Raw genomic sequence first — 18,598 nt, forward strand, 5'->3', positions numbered from 1 at the left:
GTTTCTTCTATATTTCAATCATACACACAATCCATTAATGTTGCTAGCTCATCCTTCCCTTCATCTGGGTTGGGTTAGACAGGTCAGGCTTTCTATTTCTTTCGAAAATACATTTTCTCCAGGTTTTGTAACCTCTTTTTCTACCCTTAAAAAAAAAAGAGAAGGTGAAAATTTGGAATTGGTCCATGGAATGCGGCTGAAGGAAATTTACAGTTTATTGCTTTGAACATACTCAAATGTATTATCAACCGTTAAAATGTAATTCTGGGCTTTTAAAAATAGAGAAGAATTTTATTTTGATTTCTCTCTGTCCTAGGAAAAAAGATGGTTTCTTTGTGCTCAAGAATAGATGTGTTTACTTCCATCTATTTTACAAACTGCAAAGTAATTTTCAAGTGTGTGTCATTGAGGAGAAATCGCAATTTTGTGTATCTCTTAAAATATGTTGATTTATGCAGATTAAGTTAAGTAGGAAGTTATTTTCCTGGGTAGTCATTTCCATTTCTTCCTCTTCTAGGGGTAAAAATAAGTCTTGTGAACATTTTATTTTTGGGGGTCTTTTGAACATGAGCCAAGCATTCTCCTCGGACTTGGTGCCTGCTGCTGAAGTTATAGAAGTTGATAAGATCCGGGGTGGGGTCGGGGGTGGAGTGCGTTGCTGTGTCTCATCTGGGCTTCACCAGGGTCGCATCCATGTTTTTGCTTTATTTTTTTCCTGCCCCAGTGATATGACCAGAACAGTGGAGATTTCTGGAGAAGGCGGTCCCTTGGGAATCCATGTAGTGCCATTCTTTTCATCTCTGAGTGGCAGGTAAGGTGTCTTTCTTCTTTCAGAACCTCATTTTAATGAAACTCCGAGGAGTTCACTTCCCCAAACGTTTTTCAGAAGAGAATTAAGTACACGTATCCATTATTCAGATGGACACCTCAAATTTTACTTTTCGTGGCCACTTACATGCTGAAAACAAAATGAAATCATTTACTTTGAGGATGCAAATGCAAAAGAAAACCTAGCTGTTTCTCCATTTACAACTCATGGTAAAGCACTTTGTTAAAGAGTCCTTGAAAGAATCCTTGGTGAAGATTTTAACATATTGTGCAATGAATGCTGCAACCAAATTGTTTAATACTCTGAAATAAACTTCAGTAAATGAATATAATAATTCTTGGTCAATATTTGCTAATCTTTCTTGGGTAGATAGAGACTCAATAAAAAATATTCAACAGTCTAGTATTCCTAACAGAATCTTTATGTGTAAATTATTTTATTGCTAGAGGTGAAATGTCTTTATAATATTCATTTTTTTTTCTGGAATAAAATTTACTCAAAGATAATTTGCCACATCCTTCTGGAATTTTAAAGGCATTACGTTGCTAAAGCCACACTGGTAAGTGGTAATTAGATTGTGTCAGTATTTCCTGAAATTGACAGCTCACAGGATATAAATCTTTCCTGGGTGGAAATGAGGTGTGTGCCTCAGAATTAACACAGAGACTGTTCTAACAATCATATATACCCAATTTTTAGATATTATGCCACCTTTCAGGATGCCTGCTCTGGCCCAAGAATTGTCAGAAAGTCAAAAAGAAAACCAGTGTTTCACTCATATGACAGGATTTTAATTAGTTGTCATATTTATTTTTTTGAAAGCATCATTGAAAAGGCAGAAATTCTTTATTTTAGGATAACTTATCAAAGAACTGAAAATTCCATCAGTTTTCCCATGGTCACCCAAAACTCAAGTCACTGGACTTGGAATCGCTGTATTGCTATTTCTAGAACTAAAATTTCACAAATGCTATGTGTATTTGTTTGCTCTGAAAATGGATTCAGTCCTGTCTGCCATACAGTACGGAGCACAGATTTGGTCATGATATTTTGGTTGGCATCACAGTCAGCAGGTAGCCAGCCATCTGCCTCCTATAATTGCAAAGTCATCACCTTTAAAAAACATTTTTTTCCCAAAGAACATCTGATGCCAAGCTCCTGTTGGAATGAATGTGCCCTGAAATGAAATGAGCTGAAAAGCTTGTGGCTCCTGTTACCTAGTTTCCCGTGTGTGTAACAAGCATGTTTATTAATGTTACGGGTTATAGCTCAGAACAAATCCGGGTTGTTTTTGACAGACAGCAGAGTATTTACTCAGTTGTCATGAGAAATTCTAATGTCTTTTGGCAGAAATGTACTGATAGAGCTTTGTGAAATACCAGAGCCCTTCAATTGCTGGGTCCTTTAGTTTAATGAAGCTGGAAATAGAGCACAAGCTCTTCCCAATTTCCCCAAAATGAGGAAATACACGATGTGACAGTCACTATACTTCAGTTTCAATAGTTGGGAAAACGAGCGGACCCTGTAGATGAGAAATCACCTTCTCTCACTTCAAATGAAAGAAACACACTAGAATGTATTGATTTCCTTTTTTCTTTTTGGTTCTGATTCCTAGCAAAAGCCCGGCAGAATAGTAGAGAAAATATTGGATGGATCTGGAGTCAGAAAAAGTCTGTGTTCCTTTTTATAACCTTGAATAAGTCTCCTAAATTTGACTCTTATGAATACTTATTTCATAATAAGGTTAATGGGATTAAATGACTCTAAAAATGTGAAAGTTCCCTGTAAAACACAATATATGCATGTATAAATTATGTGTGTTATGATTATTTTGGCTTTGATGGAAAAAGCCTGATTTAGAAATGACGTTTTATTGTAATTCATAGTCAGCTGTTCAATAACTTGGTGAAATAATTCTTTTTTTTTTTGCTAGCCACTAATATTATAGAAAGGAAATTTAATTAAAAAACATTAAAAATAATGTAGAAGTGGAGACATGAGCCAATAAAAGTTCAGAAGTAATGAGTACAGGCTGAAACAGCACACTTAACTCAACCCATGTGTCTAGATGCAACTGTGTTTAAGGCTTGTGCGACAAGTGTCTGACTTCCTCATGCCATATGGTTTCACTGTGTGAGCACAGGGGTTTAGTTAAGGTCAGAGCGGTATGCTTAGCTCTTCATTTCCCTCCATTTGTTGGTTTCTGTCATCTTTAAAAATTAGAATGTACATTTAATTATTTGTTGAGACTACTGGAATTCGCTTTGCCTCTAACATATTCTTTTACTTATTCTTTTAGACAAATACTGCCACACCTGTTGTTTGAGTATGAACCCTGAGCTAAGATAGAACATCCTGAGTGAAACCTCATGGCTGCTGTACCAGATAACATCTCTACAAATTCATTAGCCACCATAGCACAGGGTCGCTGTCTGTTGCTCATATTCCCAGGAAAATAGAACAAAAACAACACACACACACACACTGAAAGAAAATTCTTACTAGTAAAAAAGCAACTTATTTTCATTCATTTTTCAAAAGATAATATCAGTATTTAGAACTAAAGAGAGGTTTTTTTTTTTTTTGGTTGTTGTTTAAAAAGATAGCATTCAGACCTCCCTTTTACAGTACAGACATATAAACCTGAGAAAGACAGGGAAATAATGTGAGAAAAGAGACTCAGAATGTAAGGGAAGGGGCTGCATAATTGTGCAAAGCTGGTAGTGTTTGGTTTTCTATACCATGTTGTAGAAGAAAGGGAGGCGAGAATCAGGTATTGGGACCTGAAAAATTATAGGAAGAGCAAGTAACAACTGTCACTTTTCACCCTTTATCACTACTCATTAATGCAAATTAACTGGGTTGTTTTGACGTGTGACTCCTGGCGGGGATTAATCTTCAGATCCCTCAAGTCTTGGTGCCAACTCAGATATCTACCATAGACCACTGGTTGTGGGCAAAAGGCATAGTGAAATCTTGTTATCTGAGCTTTCTCATAGACGTCTCGATGAAAGCAAATTGGAGGTGATCCATCCTTTCCATGGAGGAGAGAGGGCAGCAGCGTTTTGTTGCCAGGGAGCAAACTAGAAAAAATCAGTCAGTTTTACATTTTACCAAAATTACTTCTGACACATGGGTTTTACAGTCAGGCTTATTCTGTCAATAAATTTTTCATGCAAAGTTAGGTTATTTAGATCAGTGAGGTTCACAAAGCACACTCCAGCTGTAATATGCTAGCTAAATTGCAACCCAGTGGCCTGAAAGAATTAATTCATCTCCCAAAATGTGAAATTAAATCCTAGGGAGTAACATTACATGACTGATGATGTACTGAATTAAATTAAAGGAAGACTTGAATGCTTGTTAAAAAAATATCACTTACATAAACCAGTTTACAACCACATGTGAGCTTCCTAATGGGTCGTGTTATTGTGAATCCACCAGAACAGAAATCCAAACTGTGAACTCAGAGAGATGTTTAGTTTAAGAAAATATAGAACACAATTCTGATCATTTGCATTTTTACATGTCAAATAGCTCAGTTATTCCACGTTATATTAGGAGGGAAAGGTAACACAGAATGTGTTGTATTAACCTACTAATCTAGAAGTAGGAAATAAAACCTAAGACCATACTGAGCACTTGAGCTGATGACTCCGAGCCTTCTGTGCAGCAGGTCGTGTGGCTCTTCACTGCTTTCCCTCCTACAGCAGCATGCTCTATTCATTTACCATTTCTGAAGTGGAAAGCTAAGTATCTCTTGGTGTGCCTTGCCTATGGACATCTTCAGATAACCTAAGCTCATGATACCCCCTGAAGGCCTGGAGACAGAGCTTCTACATTGTGGCTGCGGCAACACGATTGCTTCCTTCTGTCCTTTCTGTAGAGGATGCCCCTTTTCCATGGGTGACACTATCATTGATGTATAAAGTGTGCTCATGTTTTGTTTAGATTTTAAATGTAATGGGAAAGGGGACTTTGCAATAGCACACAAGGCTTTTCTACAAAAGACGGTGAACATAGTAGAAAATAAGAGATTGAGGGAAGAGGAGATGGAAGGATGTGCCTCTTGGAAGACAGACATGTCAGCCCTTCTCACTCTGAATCAGAGACAGGAGCCTCTCCTGGCACGAGGAGGAGGAATAAATTTCAAGTGGGGAGTGGGTAAAAGAGATACAAGTTTCATTTCTTCTCATTTTTGGTTTGGTTTTGATTTATACAATCTGAGGATCCCTTATCTGAAATGCTTGAGACCAAAAGTGTTTCAGATATATGAGTTTCTCTGATTTGGAGGATATTTGCATAAACATCATGTTGGTACTCAGAAAGGTACAGATTTAGGAGTATTTAAAATCTGAGTTGTTCAACCTTTGTAAGTGATTGAGTTGTGTGGGTACAAACAAAAAAAGGCCCACTATTCAGACATATTTCATCAGATTTCAGTGAAGCTGGATTTAAAAGCAAGCTGATTTGGGCACAACAATTCTTGGAAATTCATATATAGTAATTTAATAGCATGAATTTGGGGGGAAACACTATTCATATGCATGGGTTTCAAGACATGTTAAAGCACTAAAATAAACCTAATTTTTAAACTCTGCGATCCACGACCTTTTTGAAGCACACGTGAATGTATGGTTTTCCTTTACAGTCCCTTCTTTTCTGACCCTTCCCTCTTGTGATTCTGAACCACAGCCACAAAGCACTTTGAGCCCTGTGGTGCCTCTCTGCCTCTGTCTCTTCCTGGTTCACACTTGACTTAGCCAACAGCACCCTTCCTTCATCATGGGACTGCCCTAAGTAAAAGTTGTAGGTGGTGGGTACTAAGCCCCAGCTCCATCAGAATGAGCCTGACACTCTTGGATATGTCCCTGGCCTCTCATTCAGGGTTAGCTCTCAAATCCTGTGAACCCAGGTTTGTGAATGTCTCCAATTGTTTAAGTGCCATACGCCAACCCTAACCTGACTAATTTAGCTGCTCCTGGTCCTCTGGCTTTTGCTCATATTTCTCTTTGCTGAACATAGAAAGTACTCAGTGCAGAGTTGATTCAATGATGTTAACAAATGAGGTTGAATTTCCTTCTGAACCAAGTAATGTGATTTTGGCCTAAATATTTAAGTCTTAAATTGTAAATTATTCTAGCAGGTAACAAGACAGCAATAAATTGTCATGAACCCCGAGTCTTCTCTCAATACTATGCACTAGGTCACCATTGAGGCACTAACTCAGCCCCTCTCATCAGAATCAACTTGGATGCCCTTCTCCAGCACCCCCAGTGTTTGGTGTCCTCAATTGCATTAACTCATGCATTACTGCAGATGTGAGAATGAGGTCAAAGATTGTTTTCTGGCTTAAGATCTGTGTATATTTACACTGAAAGGGCTTTTATTCTCCATTGGATTCTTGATTTTGTATGTCGGAGGGACGGTGCTAAGGGTTTCAACAATGATTTCCATAGCAGAAAACGTAATTTCTTAAGGAAATACAGATCCATTTTCCTTCTGAATAGTTGGGAGTAAAGAAATAAAAGAAAATGATCCTGTGTTATTATTCAGTAATTCCATTACAACCTGCATTTTGTGTTTAGGATTCTAGGGCTCTTCATTCGAGGCATTGAAGACAACAGCAGGTCCAAGCGGGAAGAACTGTTTCATGAAAATGAGTGCATAGTCAAAATCAACAATGTGGATCTCATGGACAAAACTTTCGCTCAGTAAGCATTTCTTCATTGTTTCATTTAGTCTGTTGATTCCAGAATGGTTATAATCAGTGTGGAACTCAACTCTGCTCAAAATCCCAGGTAGACTTTCTGGTAAGCTGCCTTTGAATGACCCTAGGACATATGCTATCAAATGTGTCTTGTGTTTTTAACATTCACAAAAGTGGCCCACATATGTCCCCGATATCTTCAAGAATGTGCAACCCACAGATGTATGAAGCTTGCCTGCTGGCTGCCTTGCTGTGGCATCAATGGATGGGTTTGTTATTCTTGAGCCATGGGTCAGTTAGACAGGTACTTAACGGCTCGCTCCACAGACTGTTATTTCAGCTTATTAATTAACTTGCTTGATGTCAGCAGTCTTGGCTTCAAGTAAAAAAGCCTGAGAGATCTCCAGGAATAAAAGCAACAAATGGAAAAAATTAAAATTTGAAAATGTGCCTTCAAGAAATTATCTTTCCGCATGTGGAAACATTATGAGAATGGCTTCCTGTGGCCGAACACTAAAATATACATTAATAAATAAATGAACATATTATATATATTTTACAAGCATATTGGCATTGCATGGTGATTCTGAATGCAGGAAATAAGCATAATAGTCATTCCTCATCTGTGGGCGTTAGCTGTTGATATGGGTGTGATTTGGCAAGATGGTGACCGGTTTTGGGTGGGGCAGAAACAGACACTGGCTGCATAAACACTGAAAGAAAGCAAGCTTGAAGGAATATTTTGTTGTTGTTGTTGTTAAAGTAACGGATGATACATAAAATTATTAATATACTGTGTTTATAAACTATTACAAATTATATAATGTGTATATAAACTATTATAAACTTCACAAGGACGTGATAGGCCAGTGAAACCTCATTTCCATTGGACAGTGGTAGAAACTGAGATTTAAAAAGTTGAGTGTTGAGCTAGGTTGGAGTAGAAACGGACTCCTCATGAAGCAAAAGCAGCACAAGGCAGCTGAGTGGAGAGGTTGGGTATCTGGGGCGTCCTTTCATGCTCCTTAAACTGAGTGCAGAATTAAATGCTGCTCTCAAGGCAGGGGGCTCTGATAGCCCTAGGGTTTATGATTAGTTGCTATGTCGTGTGGCTATGGATACCAGAGGCCTGAAAGAAAGTTTCCACCAACAATGTTGTATTTATTTTTTCGAAAGACAAGTAAGTGCCAAGGGGAGTAGTGCACAGTCCAAATGGCAGCAGGCCAGCCATGGGTGAACCAGGCAATCCCCACCGCTTCTCTCTGCTTCTCCTGCCTTGCCACATGGCTGCCATTTTCAGACTGCATCATGGGTACAAGATGGTCATAAGATTCCCCTCCTGAACTCCCGAGTGTCACGAAATACAAAGGAGAAATGATGAGCAACAAAGTTTTTGTCTCTGCGTTGTTCTAGCCACTCTTTCAAAAAAAGCTTTTCTGTAATATCTTCACTTATATCTCTTTGGCATTCTTACCTCAACACAGGTAAATGTCTCATCAAGAGTCATGCGGAAGGGGTTATTGGGGAGATGTGGTAGGAATTTTTAGGAAGAAGGCTACCTGTTGGACTGACAGCTACTTGAAATATTTACATGCGATCAAATACCTGTTAAAATATTCTTTTGAGGAAACCTTGTGCCAGAACTGAACTTCTTGAGCACAAGCCTTGTGAGAGAAGACAGGTGTATTACAACAAGGTTCAGAAAAAAAACGTACCTAGTTAATACTTTGATGTAAATCCTTTTTTCATCTAAAGTTTGTTTTTATATATACAATAATAATCACTTATTCAGATTTTAAAATACTTAAAAGCTGTGGGTGGGTGGGTGTTAGACAAGCTATTTAGTTTCTCTGAGCCTCAACTTTCTTGTTTATAAGATGGAAGCCAATTTCAGTTATCCGGTAAAGTATGTAGAAAGTGAGGGAATAAACCATGGCACAAATGCATGCCCAGTGCAGGGACACCCAGGATTCCAGTCAGAAGTAGTAGTTACTATTCGGTTAGTAAAGCCATACAGACAGTGATGTTCATAAGGTTCCCTGTACTATGCTACTGCTTCTGGCTGTTGTCATGTTGGAATAATTAAAAGGCAGTGATTTGGAGCCAGAGATAGAGAGTAGCGGATTAAGCCGCTAAGCCGCTGGCATCCCATGAAGACCGTGGACCAAGTATTGGCTGATCCACTTCCAGCCCAGCTCCCTGCTAATGTGCTTCAGAAGGCAACATAGAACAGCCCCAGAGGAGACTGTGAATCCTGATTTTGGCCTGACCCAACTCTAGCCGTTGTGGGTATTTGGAGAGTGAAAAAGTCTTCCATCCTTTTCCATCCCCCTCTCTGTCTAACTCTGCCTTTCAAATAGTAATAATAATAATACAGATGGTGCATCAGTTATGTGTGTCATTGTGCATTTGTTAATTCTCTTGTAGAGCTCAAGATGTCTTCCGGAAAGCAATGAGAGCCCCAAGTGTGCTCCTCCATGTGCTTCCACCTCAAAACCGTGAGCAGTACGAAAAATCAGTCATCAGAACACTTAATATTTTTGGTAGCAACAATGGTGTTTTGAGAACAAAGGTACCTCCTCCTGTCCACAACAAATCGGGAGTAAATACGACGAATCCCACGGGAACAAGCAGCACTGAGGCAGATACAACAACTTCCCCACAGCAAAGCAAGAGCCCACAAATGCCCAGACTAGGAAGAAAGCCATCCTCTCCCTCACTCACGCCTCTCATGGGGTTTGGAAGCAAAAAAAATGCAAAGAAAATTAAGATTGACCTAAAGAAAGGTAATTATTAAATTATGCTTAATAGCATTCTATTATTGTAGCATGTAAAATTGGTTAAGAGAAATGCATTAAGGCTAATTTAGTTAATTCTCCCTTCATTTAATTGTATCAAAGAATGGATTTAAGTGTATACTTCGGTAACTCAAATTTCTTGAAATAGTAGTCACTTTCTTATCTTTTTTTTTTCCTGCAGAATATGGATTATTTGAAACAAGAAAATAACAAAGACATGTTGTGGACTGGAAAGAATCATTGCAAACTTGATAGAGATAGAGCAGTGTCGTGCTACAACATAATACTAAATAGACACTGAAATTCAGTCGTAGTTGTTTCAATCACAGCTTATGATTTTTTGATGCATCCTTTGAGCCAAGTCCAGATAGTGTATTTTTTTCTCATTACCAAATAGTTTCATATCAGTAAAACAATCACTAACCAGAAGGCAAATATATAATAATTATTGATTTCACTGATTTAATAGTCCTGCAAAACACACCTAATATCTCAAGAATGTTGTGAATGTTCTCTTTTTTTGTCCTTTTTAACTTTTCCATCCATTTCCAGAGCAGATCTGTAAGACTAGCTCAGGTGTGGACATGCATATTGATGTAATTTTATGTATACCCGCAAGCATTCATGTGGCTCTGTGCTTTATTTTATCACCACTGCCTCATATTCCTCTCCCTTATTACAGTCTTCTGAAATTCTGTGTTTTTCAAAATACAAAAGAAACCAAAATTTCTAAGAGTCTCATCTGAATTAACACATGATCTAATGGTCACAGGTAGCTTTAAAATATTTATTGACTTCTAAAACAAGTGACGTTCATAAGGATAGAGAGATTGTTCAAAGCACAGTTCCTTCATCAAAAATCTATTAATGTGTAAGCATTTTGTATTGGAAAGTAAATATGTTGATGAGGAGGCAGAAGTGCTCCAGTGTTCCTTGCAATTAAGTGTGTTTAATTCTATCACTAGAATATTTTGGGGGGAGACCAGAGTATACATATTTTGCCTGTGTATTGACATAGAATTTGGTGGTTTAAGGAAAGAAAAATTAACCAGATCAAAAAATTACCTTTAAAATACAGCCATAAATGGGAAAATGATAGGAAGGGAAAATTAAGAGTGAGAAAGGGGAGGGGAAACGGGAAATCCCAACACCTGGAAAATGTATCAAGGAAAATAATAACAATATTCTTTAAATAAGCCAGAAAATCTTGAATGCAAAAATAAAGCATATGATATATCACTGCCATATTTGGAAAATTCACTCTGAAAGCAGGAAGTTGTATTAAAAGTGTGGCCAGGATCAGTAAAGAATATGTTTTGGTTTTGTAAATGTAGAAACACAGCATTGCTGCTTTGGTAAATATATGATTGTAGGAAGCAAAGGAGAGAGGTATGAGATTTCTGCTGGGCTTTTCAGCTAAGGAAGACTTCATGATAGAGATATAATTGCTAGGAATTAAAATTTTAAATAGATGAGATTTATTTATGCAGGCCAAGACCTGAATTGGAAAGAAGGTGGGGTATATTCAGTGAAGTTTGAAATTCACCTGCAGATATCAGATAGACAGATTAGGGCCAAAGAGATTAAGGTCTCCTCCGTGGTGAGAGAGTTGAAGGCAGAAGCTGGCCAAGGTCGATGGTCTAAAGCACAGAGTATCCCAGGTCACAGCCTTGAGGAGTATCTAGGGAAAGCTCAGAAGGACAGAGGTGTGAACAAACAGGTGGGAGGGTAGTAATAAAATCAAAGCGTGAAAACTGAAAGTGGAGTAGATCTCTCCCACTCTGCACTAAAAAAAAAAAGAAATACTATTGTGCTTTTAATTATCTTTTCAATCTTTTAAAGAAATATCTAAGATAGAAGACTGAAAAAGCAATAAGACTGAAAGATTCTTTTGAGAAATCCAAGCATATCTCTAGGCAGTGAAAACTACAGTGGGAAGGGAAAAAAGAGCTTGCAAGACAACACAGCTGAAGAGCAAGACGCTTGCCAACACGACAGCAGGATGCAAAGCAGTGCAGGAGAGAGAGAAGCTTTGAATTGCCCCGCTGCTTAAAAGACTGATAGAACTTTAGTCACAAGTCAGTTCTGCAGAGTATGTGGATGTCATATGCGTTTCTTCTAGAACCTAAATGTTACTTCCTGTGCATTGGTGTAAATCAGCTCTATTTTACTTTAAGATTGCATGTCATATTACTCCTACTTAAAGTGACTATGTATTTCCCTGATGTTACTTGCTAGGCCCAGAAGGACTTGGTTTCACTGTGGTTACCAGAGACTCTTCCATACATGGCCCTGGTCCCATTTTTGTAAAAAATATTTTGCCAAAAGGAGCAGCAATAAAAGATGGCCGCCTACAATCAGGGGATAGAATTTTGGAGGTAAGAATTGAAGCCTATATCTTCAAAAAAAATTAATTTTTAATGGTTAAATAAGTATACAAACAACTCTTTAAATATCTGCACCTTGAATGCAATATATTGAAAATTATCACTTACACATGAGATAAGAACTTTAGTTATGTCATTACTCCATAGGCAATAAGGTCAGTGATCGGGGCCAAGTATTAATGAAAGCTTCTCTTTCTTACTGCTACCTCTTACGATCCATGAGAAGTTCAGATTTAATCCAAGAGGTCATAGTATGTTCAGTTAAGGCTAATACTTTCCAAGTCACACCCAAGGCTATAATAGTTTCTTAAACTCTCAATACAATGCCAGACTGTCTCAAATTGACCTATCTCTTATCCAGATCTACATCACCTGTACTAGGATTGCAGTAGGAACACCTAAGGGGATTTTTGCAAGGAGAAGTGTATGGAATACCCAAAACAAGAGGATTTTTTTCCAGATATTTTTGTTTGACTGCATCATATTTGTGACAATTGCATATTGTTAATTTACCTTTGGAATAAGTCATCTCCATTAAAACTACCCGGTTTTGTTTTACCCAAGTGGCATGAAAGCAATGTTGCAACTTTCCATGTAGTTCTTCCTAGATCATGAAAGGATATTGCCCAAGGTTTGACATGTCATGACTTTAAGGATCCCACAGTCCATGATAATCTGGTGACTAGAATGTTTCAAATATGGGTAAAAATATAGGACTGTTATATTTCCAAAAAGATTCTCCCATTAGATAATGGCCCACTTTTGCTGGTAATATTGGGCAGAAAATGATGCCAGATAAGCATTTGAAATTTGCTTCTTTCTCATTTGAAGAATCATTCTGTAGTTCTCCCAGTTTGGTCTTCACCTCAAAAGAATGTAATGACTTAGGAAAAAAAAAAAACTGCTGATATTAATGGCTAAGTGTGTCCAGTATCAAAATAAAAATGGCAATATATTATTTGAAAGTTATTTTGCATTTACTTGTTTCATCTGTTCAGTTTTCATATTTTTACAGTTTCAATGATCATAGCAACTTATGGTGGGGTATAAGAAGACAGTGTTGTAATAGTGGCTATTCAAACAATTATATCATTAGGTAAATGGCAGAGATGTCACTGGGCGAACTCAGGAAGAGCTCGTGGCCATGCTGAGGAGCACCAAGCAGGGAGAGACGGCGTCGCTGGTCATTGCCCGCCAAGAGGGGAATTTTCTGCCCCGAGAACTGGTAACATTCAGATCTCAGCTCACTGTATTTTCCATGCAGAATTTAAACAAGTCAGTGAATTCATAACAGCTACGAAGTCAGGTCTCATTGGCTACTATTGAACAGCTGCTTAATTCAAACAACTTTTAACAAATAAGTAACTATTCAACAATATTCAACACATTCAATAAAGCATGCTAGATACTAGGTCCTTGACAAAACAGAGTTGGCAAAATTGCTCAATACCTTTGTTGGAATTTACAGTTCCCATAAATGTAGGTAATCAAAAAGAAATTCTATGCAAGGATTCAAAATGGTAATGGAACTTCAGATTGTCACGGTGATATGAAACGAGGACATTTAAAGTATTACTGTAGTCTGGGAAATATATCTTTGGGAAGATGTTTCAAGTCCTATTAAAAATATACTTCCTTTAACCTAGTAACCACATTTCTAGTAATGTTCCCTAAACTAATGGTCAAACATGTAGCAAAATACTATTTGCATTGATATTTTCCTTCCTAAAATCTGATCTGATGTATTGGTAAGTTGGGTCCTTTATTGGCATTGCTTAATTAAATAGCATACATAAGTGCTTAAAATGATATCTACGTGATAAGAACAGAGAAAATTTTCATAATATAATATGTAGGGAACAAAATAATATAGTGCAAATAAAACATTTCCAAAACATAGAACTATTGTTGGAAAAGTTGAGACTATGAGATATTTTCATTTCTTCATTTTTCTTTTGCATTGTTTATTTTTTTTAAACCCACACTTTTAAGAAAGAAATAGGAAACTCATTTGTGGATGGACTCCTTCTCAGATAGTATGAATGATTCTGTAGTAAGTGTGAAAGAGCAGATGTCTTTTCAACAGGCTTATTTTATTTTCCCTCAGACATGCTTGCGGGTCCAGTGGTGGCTCTAGTTTTAGTTTTTTGAAGAGCATCCATTCTGATTTTCCACAATGGCTCTGCTGCTTTGCATACACACCAACAGTTCTGGGGTCCTCTTTTCTTTGTCCTTCTGATAAGAGCCATTCTAACTAGAATAAGATGATGTCTCATTTTGGTATTGATTTGTATTGCCTGTCGATTATTTGTGTTGAACATTATTTCATGTACCTGTTGGTTTTATTACTTCTTTGAGAAATGTCTTTAAATCAATTGCCGTTTTTTTTAGTTGAATTGCTTTGCTTGTTTGTTTTTCTTATAAGTTCCTTCTCTAGTCTAGTTAAGGACACTTTTTCAAATATATTCATACTTGGGATATTTTCGGTCATTTTACAGATTTTGATTCAATCTGTTGAACTGCTCCCTTTATTGAAATTTTGGTTTCATGAAATCTAATTTTTCTCTCTTTTTTTTTGCTTCTGTCTCATAAAAATATTAAATACCTAAGAAGAACAATTAAGGCTCATTTTCTAACCCCTTTGAGTTTAATACCAAAGTAAATGGTTAAATCAAAGGATCAAAGGATACAGTTTTATAAGAACGTTATAACTATTGTACTTGTCCAAGAAGCAAATGGGCTGTTTAGAATTTTTGAACTGAGCTTGCCTCACCATCTGTAAAAGATGCTCCAGGAAAATGGCTCTCAATGAAAAGGTTGAGTAAAACTAACCAAAGGGATTATGAGGGACAAACAGTCCTTTGGGCAGACTGCACAACTTTACTGAGTTTACTTTATTGCCTTAGTCTGCCCAAGAGACTGTTTGTCCCTCATAATCCCTTTGGTGATGAATTTACTTGCTGTCCTTCTTTCTCTTTCTAAGTACCTTATCAGTTTCTCCCTCCCCCCACTCTTTTATATGCTCTGCAAAAATCAGTAGTTAAAGGAAAGGAGGGAGGAAGAATCAGTAGTGTATCTCATAAAGATAAGCTCTCCACATCCTTACTTCAACTTGACTCTTCCATATCCAACCCTTTTGAGAAGCAGAATTCTGAATGTTTCATCTCCTCGCTGAAAAGCCTTGCTATTTCTACAGAAGAAAACTGCAAGAACTTGGGTTCTACATTGTTTTCCTCTAAAACACTGAATTATACACAAAAGCTTTATCATCAAAAAGGTCTATTGGATTGTTCTTTCAATCCTTTGTTAATCCAAAGATATTGGCTCCTGCTTGACAGTGAGAACAAACACCAACAAGGGAAACACCACATATGTGTGGAAAACTTTCATATCTTGTCTAATTCTTTGGATTTGTGGAATAAATCTAAAAAAAATTCCATTGGCACTACATTTATTTCAGGCATGCAACAGCAAAGTTTTTCACTATGAATTCTGTGAAATTATGACCTAAGAAGAATAAAACTGTGTGACATAAGAAAATAAGTCTAAGTAGTCCTGCACAAAAGAATCTAACGTTAGAACTCCAACTAAAAATGTACACCTTCATGAACCCTAAGTACCCCATCTACTACTTCTTCTCCCATACGACCTGTGGACTTAATCAATGCATAGCTATTTCTTTTTCTCTTAGAAACTGCCCACTCCCCATCACGTTATAAGTAAATGGATGCTATCCATAACCCATTTAATCGAAAATGCTCAAGTCTGGAAATTGTGGATGAAACAATAAATGTTTGTACTATTTACGTCTGTATAAATTAGTAAGTCCAGTTCTGATTTTTTTCAGATAAATCACCACCACCAACAAATCCAGGTACAGTGCAATGTCTAACAAAGAACTAGATCTGAAGGCCTATTTCCTAATGTTGAAAATCATTTGTGGAGTTCAGCCTCCAGAGCTCAGTTTCTGAAACAGATCACAAAATCATTCTGAGTCTGTTTCCGTATTTGTATCATATGATTGTAGTGTTAGTTAAATGAAATGAGACATGTGAAACTCTTGGCTCAGCTTCAGGCCAACTGTAAGTTCTCAATGTGCATTGGCCATAATCAACTCCAGCATATAGTTACCTCTGTGGTACTGTTGACACAGTACTACACATTAGACATGATGGAGTAATTGGATTCATGCAAGCTCACCTAGTTCTAACTAGCATTTCTGATCAATGATGTTGTTCTGTTTGTATTGTCTAAAAATGTATTTTGGAATCCAAAACACTATAGATCACATAGTAGAATTTACCAAAAAATGAACATCATACACTAATATCATCAGAGAGTATATTAAATTAATTCTGCCACTCTAGAGATTATAAATAGAAATAAATTATTTGTTTTGTTTTCACTTCTATGCAGAGTTTGGAGAGCATGTGGTTAGTATTCATTCTTTTATATTTTTCTGATCAGTATGTAGACTTTCAAAAATATTTAAAAATCCAAATATGTGGGAATATTCTTTATAATCAACGAAAGGGACTTTGGGGCTTATCATAACTTAAGTCACAACAATTCATAGTGATTTTTTTCTAAAGAAAAACCAAGTAGTGTTTTCCTTTACCTCAAATGCCTTTGCTAAGTGTTAAGAAGCAAGAAGGCAGGCAGGAAGTTTAAAGAGAGGTCGTGTGTGGCCAGCACACGATTGTTTCAGTGGGAATTCCTTCCTGATGTGGCAAGTGCTGGACTACTTGAAAGAACAGCACGAACAGTGTGTTACATGATACAAATGTGTGTTTTGCTTTCAGAAAATTGAAGGTGATATCTCTTTGGTCTCTTCTTCCAACATGATCGATGCACACTCTTGACTTTCCTCTCAAAGTCTGGCAGGATGAAGGAAGGACAACACTTCCTGCTTTTGTCCTGTTCTATCTCCTTTGAAGAAAACAAATCATGTTTATTGTTTTTTCTGTTCTGAGAAATGCTGTTTCTCCTCCCCCACCCCCACTTTTTTAAGCCGTGCTCCCTACCTTCTTAGCAGCTCTGTGTTGCCTATTTTCTGACAGTTAAATTTTCCTTACTTCCTTGTTATCACTGGTTTCTGGTAAAGTCTTAACACTTGGAGTCAGGAGAGCATGTGGTCAGCAGTTACGCCGGAAATCCCAACTCAGGATCACCTCTTGGGTGTGATCTGCTATCAGCCAGGCCAGAGCAGCCATTTCCTGGTCCTTCCTCCTGAGCCTGCCATCTGAAAGACCAGGCTAATCATTCGTATTTGCTGGTCCCTGCTCTTCCTTCTGAGCAGTTCCTGGGCATCATGGTTTTCATGCCAAGTGCAGCCAACATTCTGGCTCTCCATAATAGACTGAGTTGAAAATTGAATGATGAGAATGTATATAATAATATTTAAACTACTTAGTTATTTCCACAATCATTACCATGAGAAATGTGCTCAAAAATTATTCTTTCCAGACTCTCAGTCTGCAAGACCATTTGATGCCCTGACTCCTTACTGGTTGAGAATTTATTGAAGAGGTGCTCACATTAGGAGCACTTTGTACAGAAGGTGCTGTTTTGAGAATCATGTTGATAGAATCGGAAGGTAATCCTGCTGTGTGTGAACTCACCTTAGAAATCAGAACTAAATTATTTAATCTGTGGTTAGCTGGGTCAGCTCCATGACAGATGAGACCTACAGATTCTTTCTATTTGGTAACCCAAAATTATTTTGTTTCTTACGAAAATTTTTAGGAAAGATTGTGAAAGACAAAGTTTTGTACTCATTTTATACCCTTATTTCTTTTTAAAGCTAGAGAAAGTGTCTGGTGTGTGTGTGTGTGTGTGTGTGTGTGTGTGTGTGTGTGTGTGTGTGTGTACGTGTGGATGTGTGTGTAAGAGAGAGAGAAGAAAGATTGGAGAAAAGATAGGAATAAAAATTGTACATATATGCAGATACATACATATGGATGCATGCGTCTTCTTTCATTTACTGGATACAAAGAACCATTTCTGCCATTTCTTTGTTAACCTCTTTAACATTTGGTTTCCTGACTTAGTGCCTTATCTTTAAATTATCCTGAAAATCACAGCAACCCCTGATGGGTAAAGCAAGCTGAGAAAATTTGAAATGTATTTATAATTTCTACCTGCCAAGTTGCCTGCTATTAACTACTGGCCTCTGCAAGTGGGATTAACTATATTTCAAGCAAGTAAGTTTCTCCTGCCTGATATGATTGAAAACCGAAAGGACTCGGTGTTTGTCATGCTGATTTGACCTTCACTAAGGAATATTGCTTTTTCTGGGGAAAAATGCTGCAGGCTCTCTTAACAGTTGCCGAGCTTACTGGATTCTAACACTAACTTATTTACCTGTGTCTGTGACTGCCTTGGCAAATGAGATGTGGTCCCATCTCCTTCATGGTTTACTTAGTCTGATTACTAAGTGACAGATTTGTGCCTTCAGATGTCAAATGATTTAACATCATAAATCATGGAGGGATTTTGGTTTGAAATCTTAGATGAACCTCATTTAGCTGATATATTATTTTATTCCCCTTGGCTATTTGATTTAAATGATTCCATGCTTAATTAACCAAGATGCTTGGGAAAAATGAATATTGCAGTGGCTATTTGTGGGTAAGTAGCAGAAATTAAAGGATAATTTCAGAGTGATTTTTCTCCCTAAAGTGTGAGAGTTATGGCTGAGAATTAAAATGATCATATACATGCCAAATTATTATGTATTCTCCAAGCAGTAGAATATTGGTGACTTAAGATGAAGGCCTTACCAAGAAGTTGTTTCCATTACATTTTTTTCCTGAAATTATTTTCATTTACTTCTTACAGCAGTTCCATTCGGCCAATATGGCTGAATCTCAGT

General features: G+C 37.3%; 1 protein-coding gene across 4 annotated transcripts in view; it reads left to right on the forward strand.

Annotated features, from left to right (window-relative positions):
* Positions 1-18,598, forward strand: part of PARD3B (par-3 family cell polarity regulator beta) — a 991,411-nt gene that overhangs the window by 516,545 nt on the left and 456,268 nt on the right. For all 4 annotated transcript variants that reach the window (XM_040984532.1, XM_040984535.1, XM_040984534.1 and 1 more), the window contains exons 6-10: positions 725-811; positions 6,418-6,543; positions 8,967-9,325; positions 11,576-11,715; positions 12,821-12,949. In XM_040984532.1, coding sequence (XP_040840466.1) covers positions 725-811; positions 6,418-6,543; positions 8,967-9,325; positions 11,576-11,715; positions 12,821-12,949 — 841 coding nt within the window. The remainder of the gene's footprint in view (positions 1-724; positions 812-6,417; positions 6,544-8,966; positions 9,326-11,575; positions 11,716-12,820; positions 12,950-18,598) is intronic.

Source organism: Ochotona curzoniae, unplaced genomic scaffold (genome assembly GCF_017591425.1).
Source record: "Ochotona curzoniae isolate NIBS_2020 unplaced genomic scaffold, NIBS_Ocur_1.0 contig_4148, whole genome shotgun sequence".
NCBI lineage: Eukaryota > Metazoa > Chordata > Mammalia > Lagomorpha > Ochotonidae > Ochotona > Ochotona curzoniae.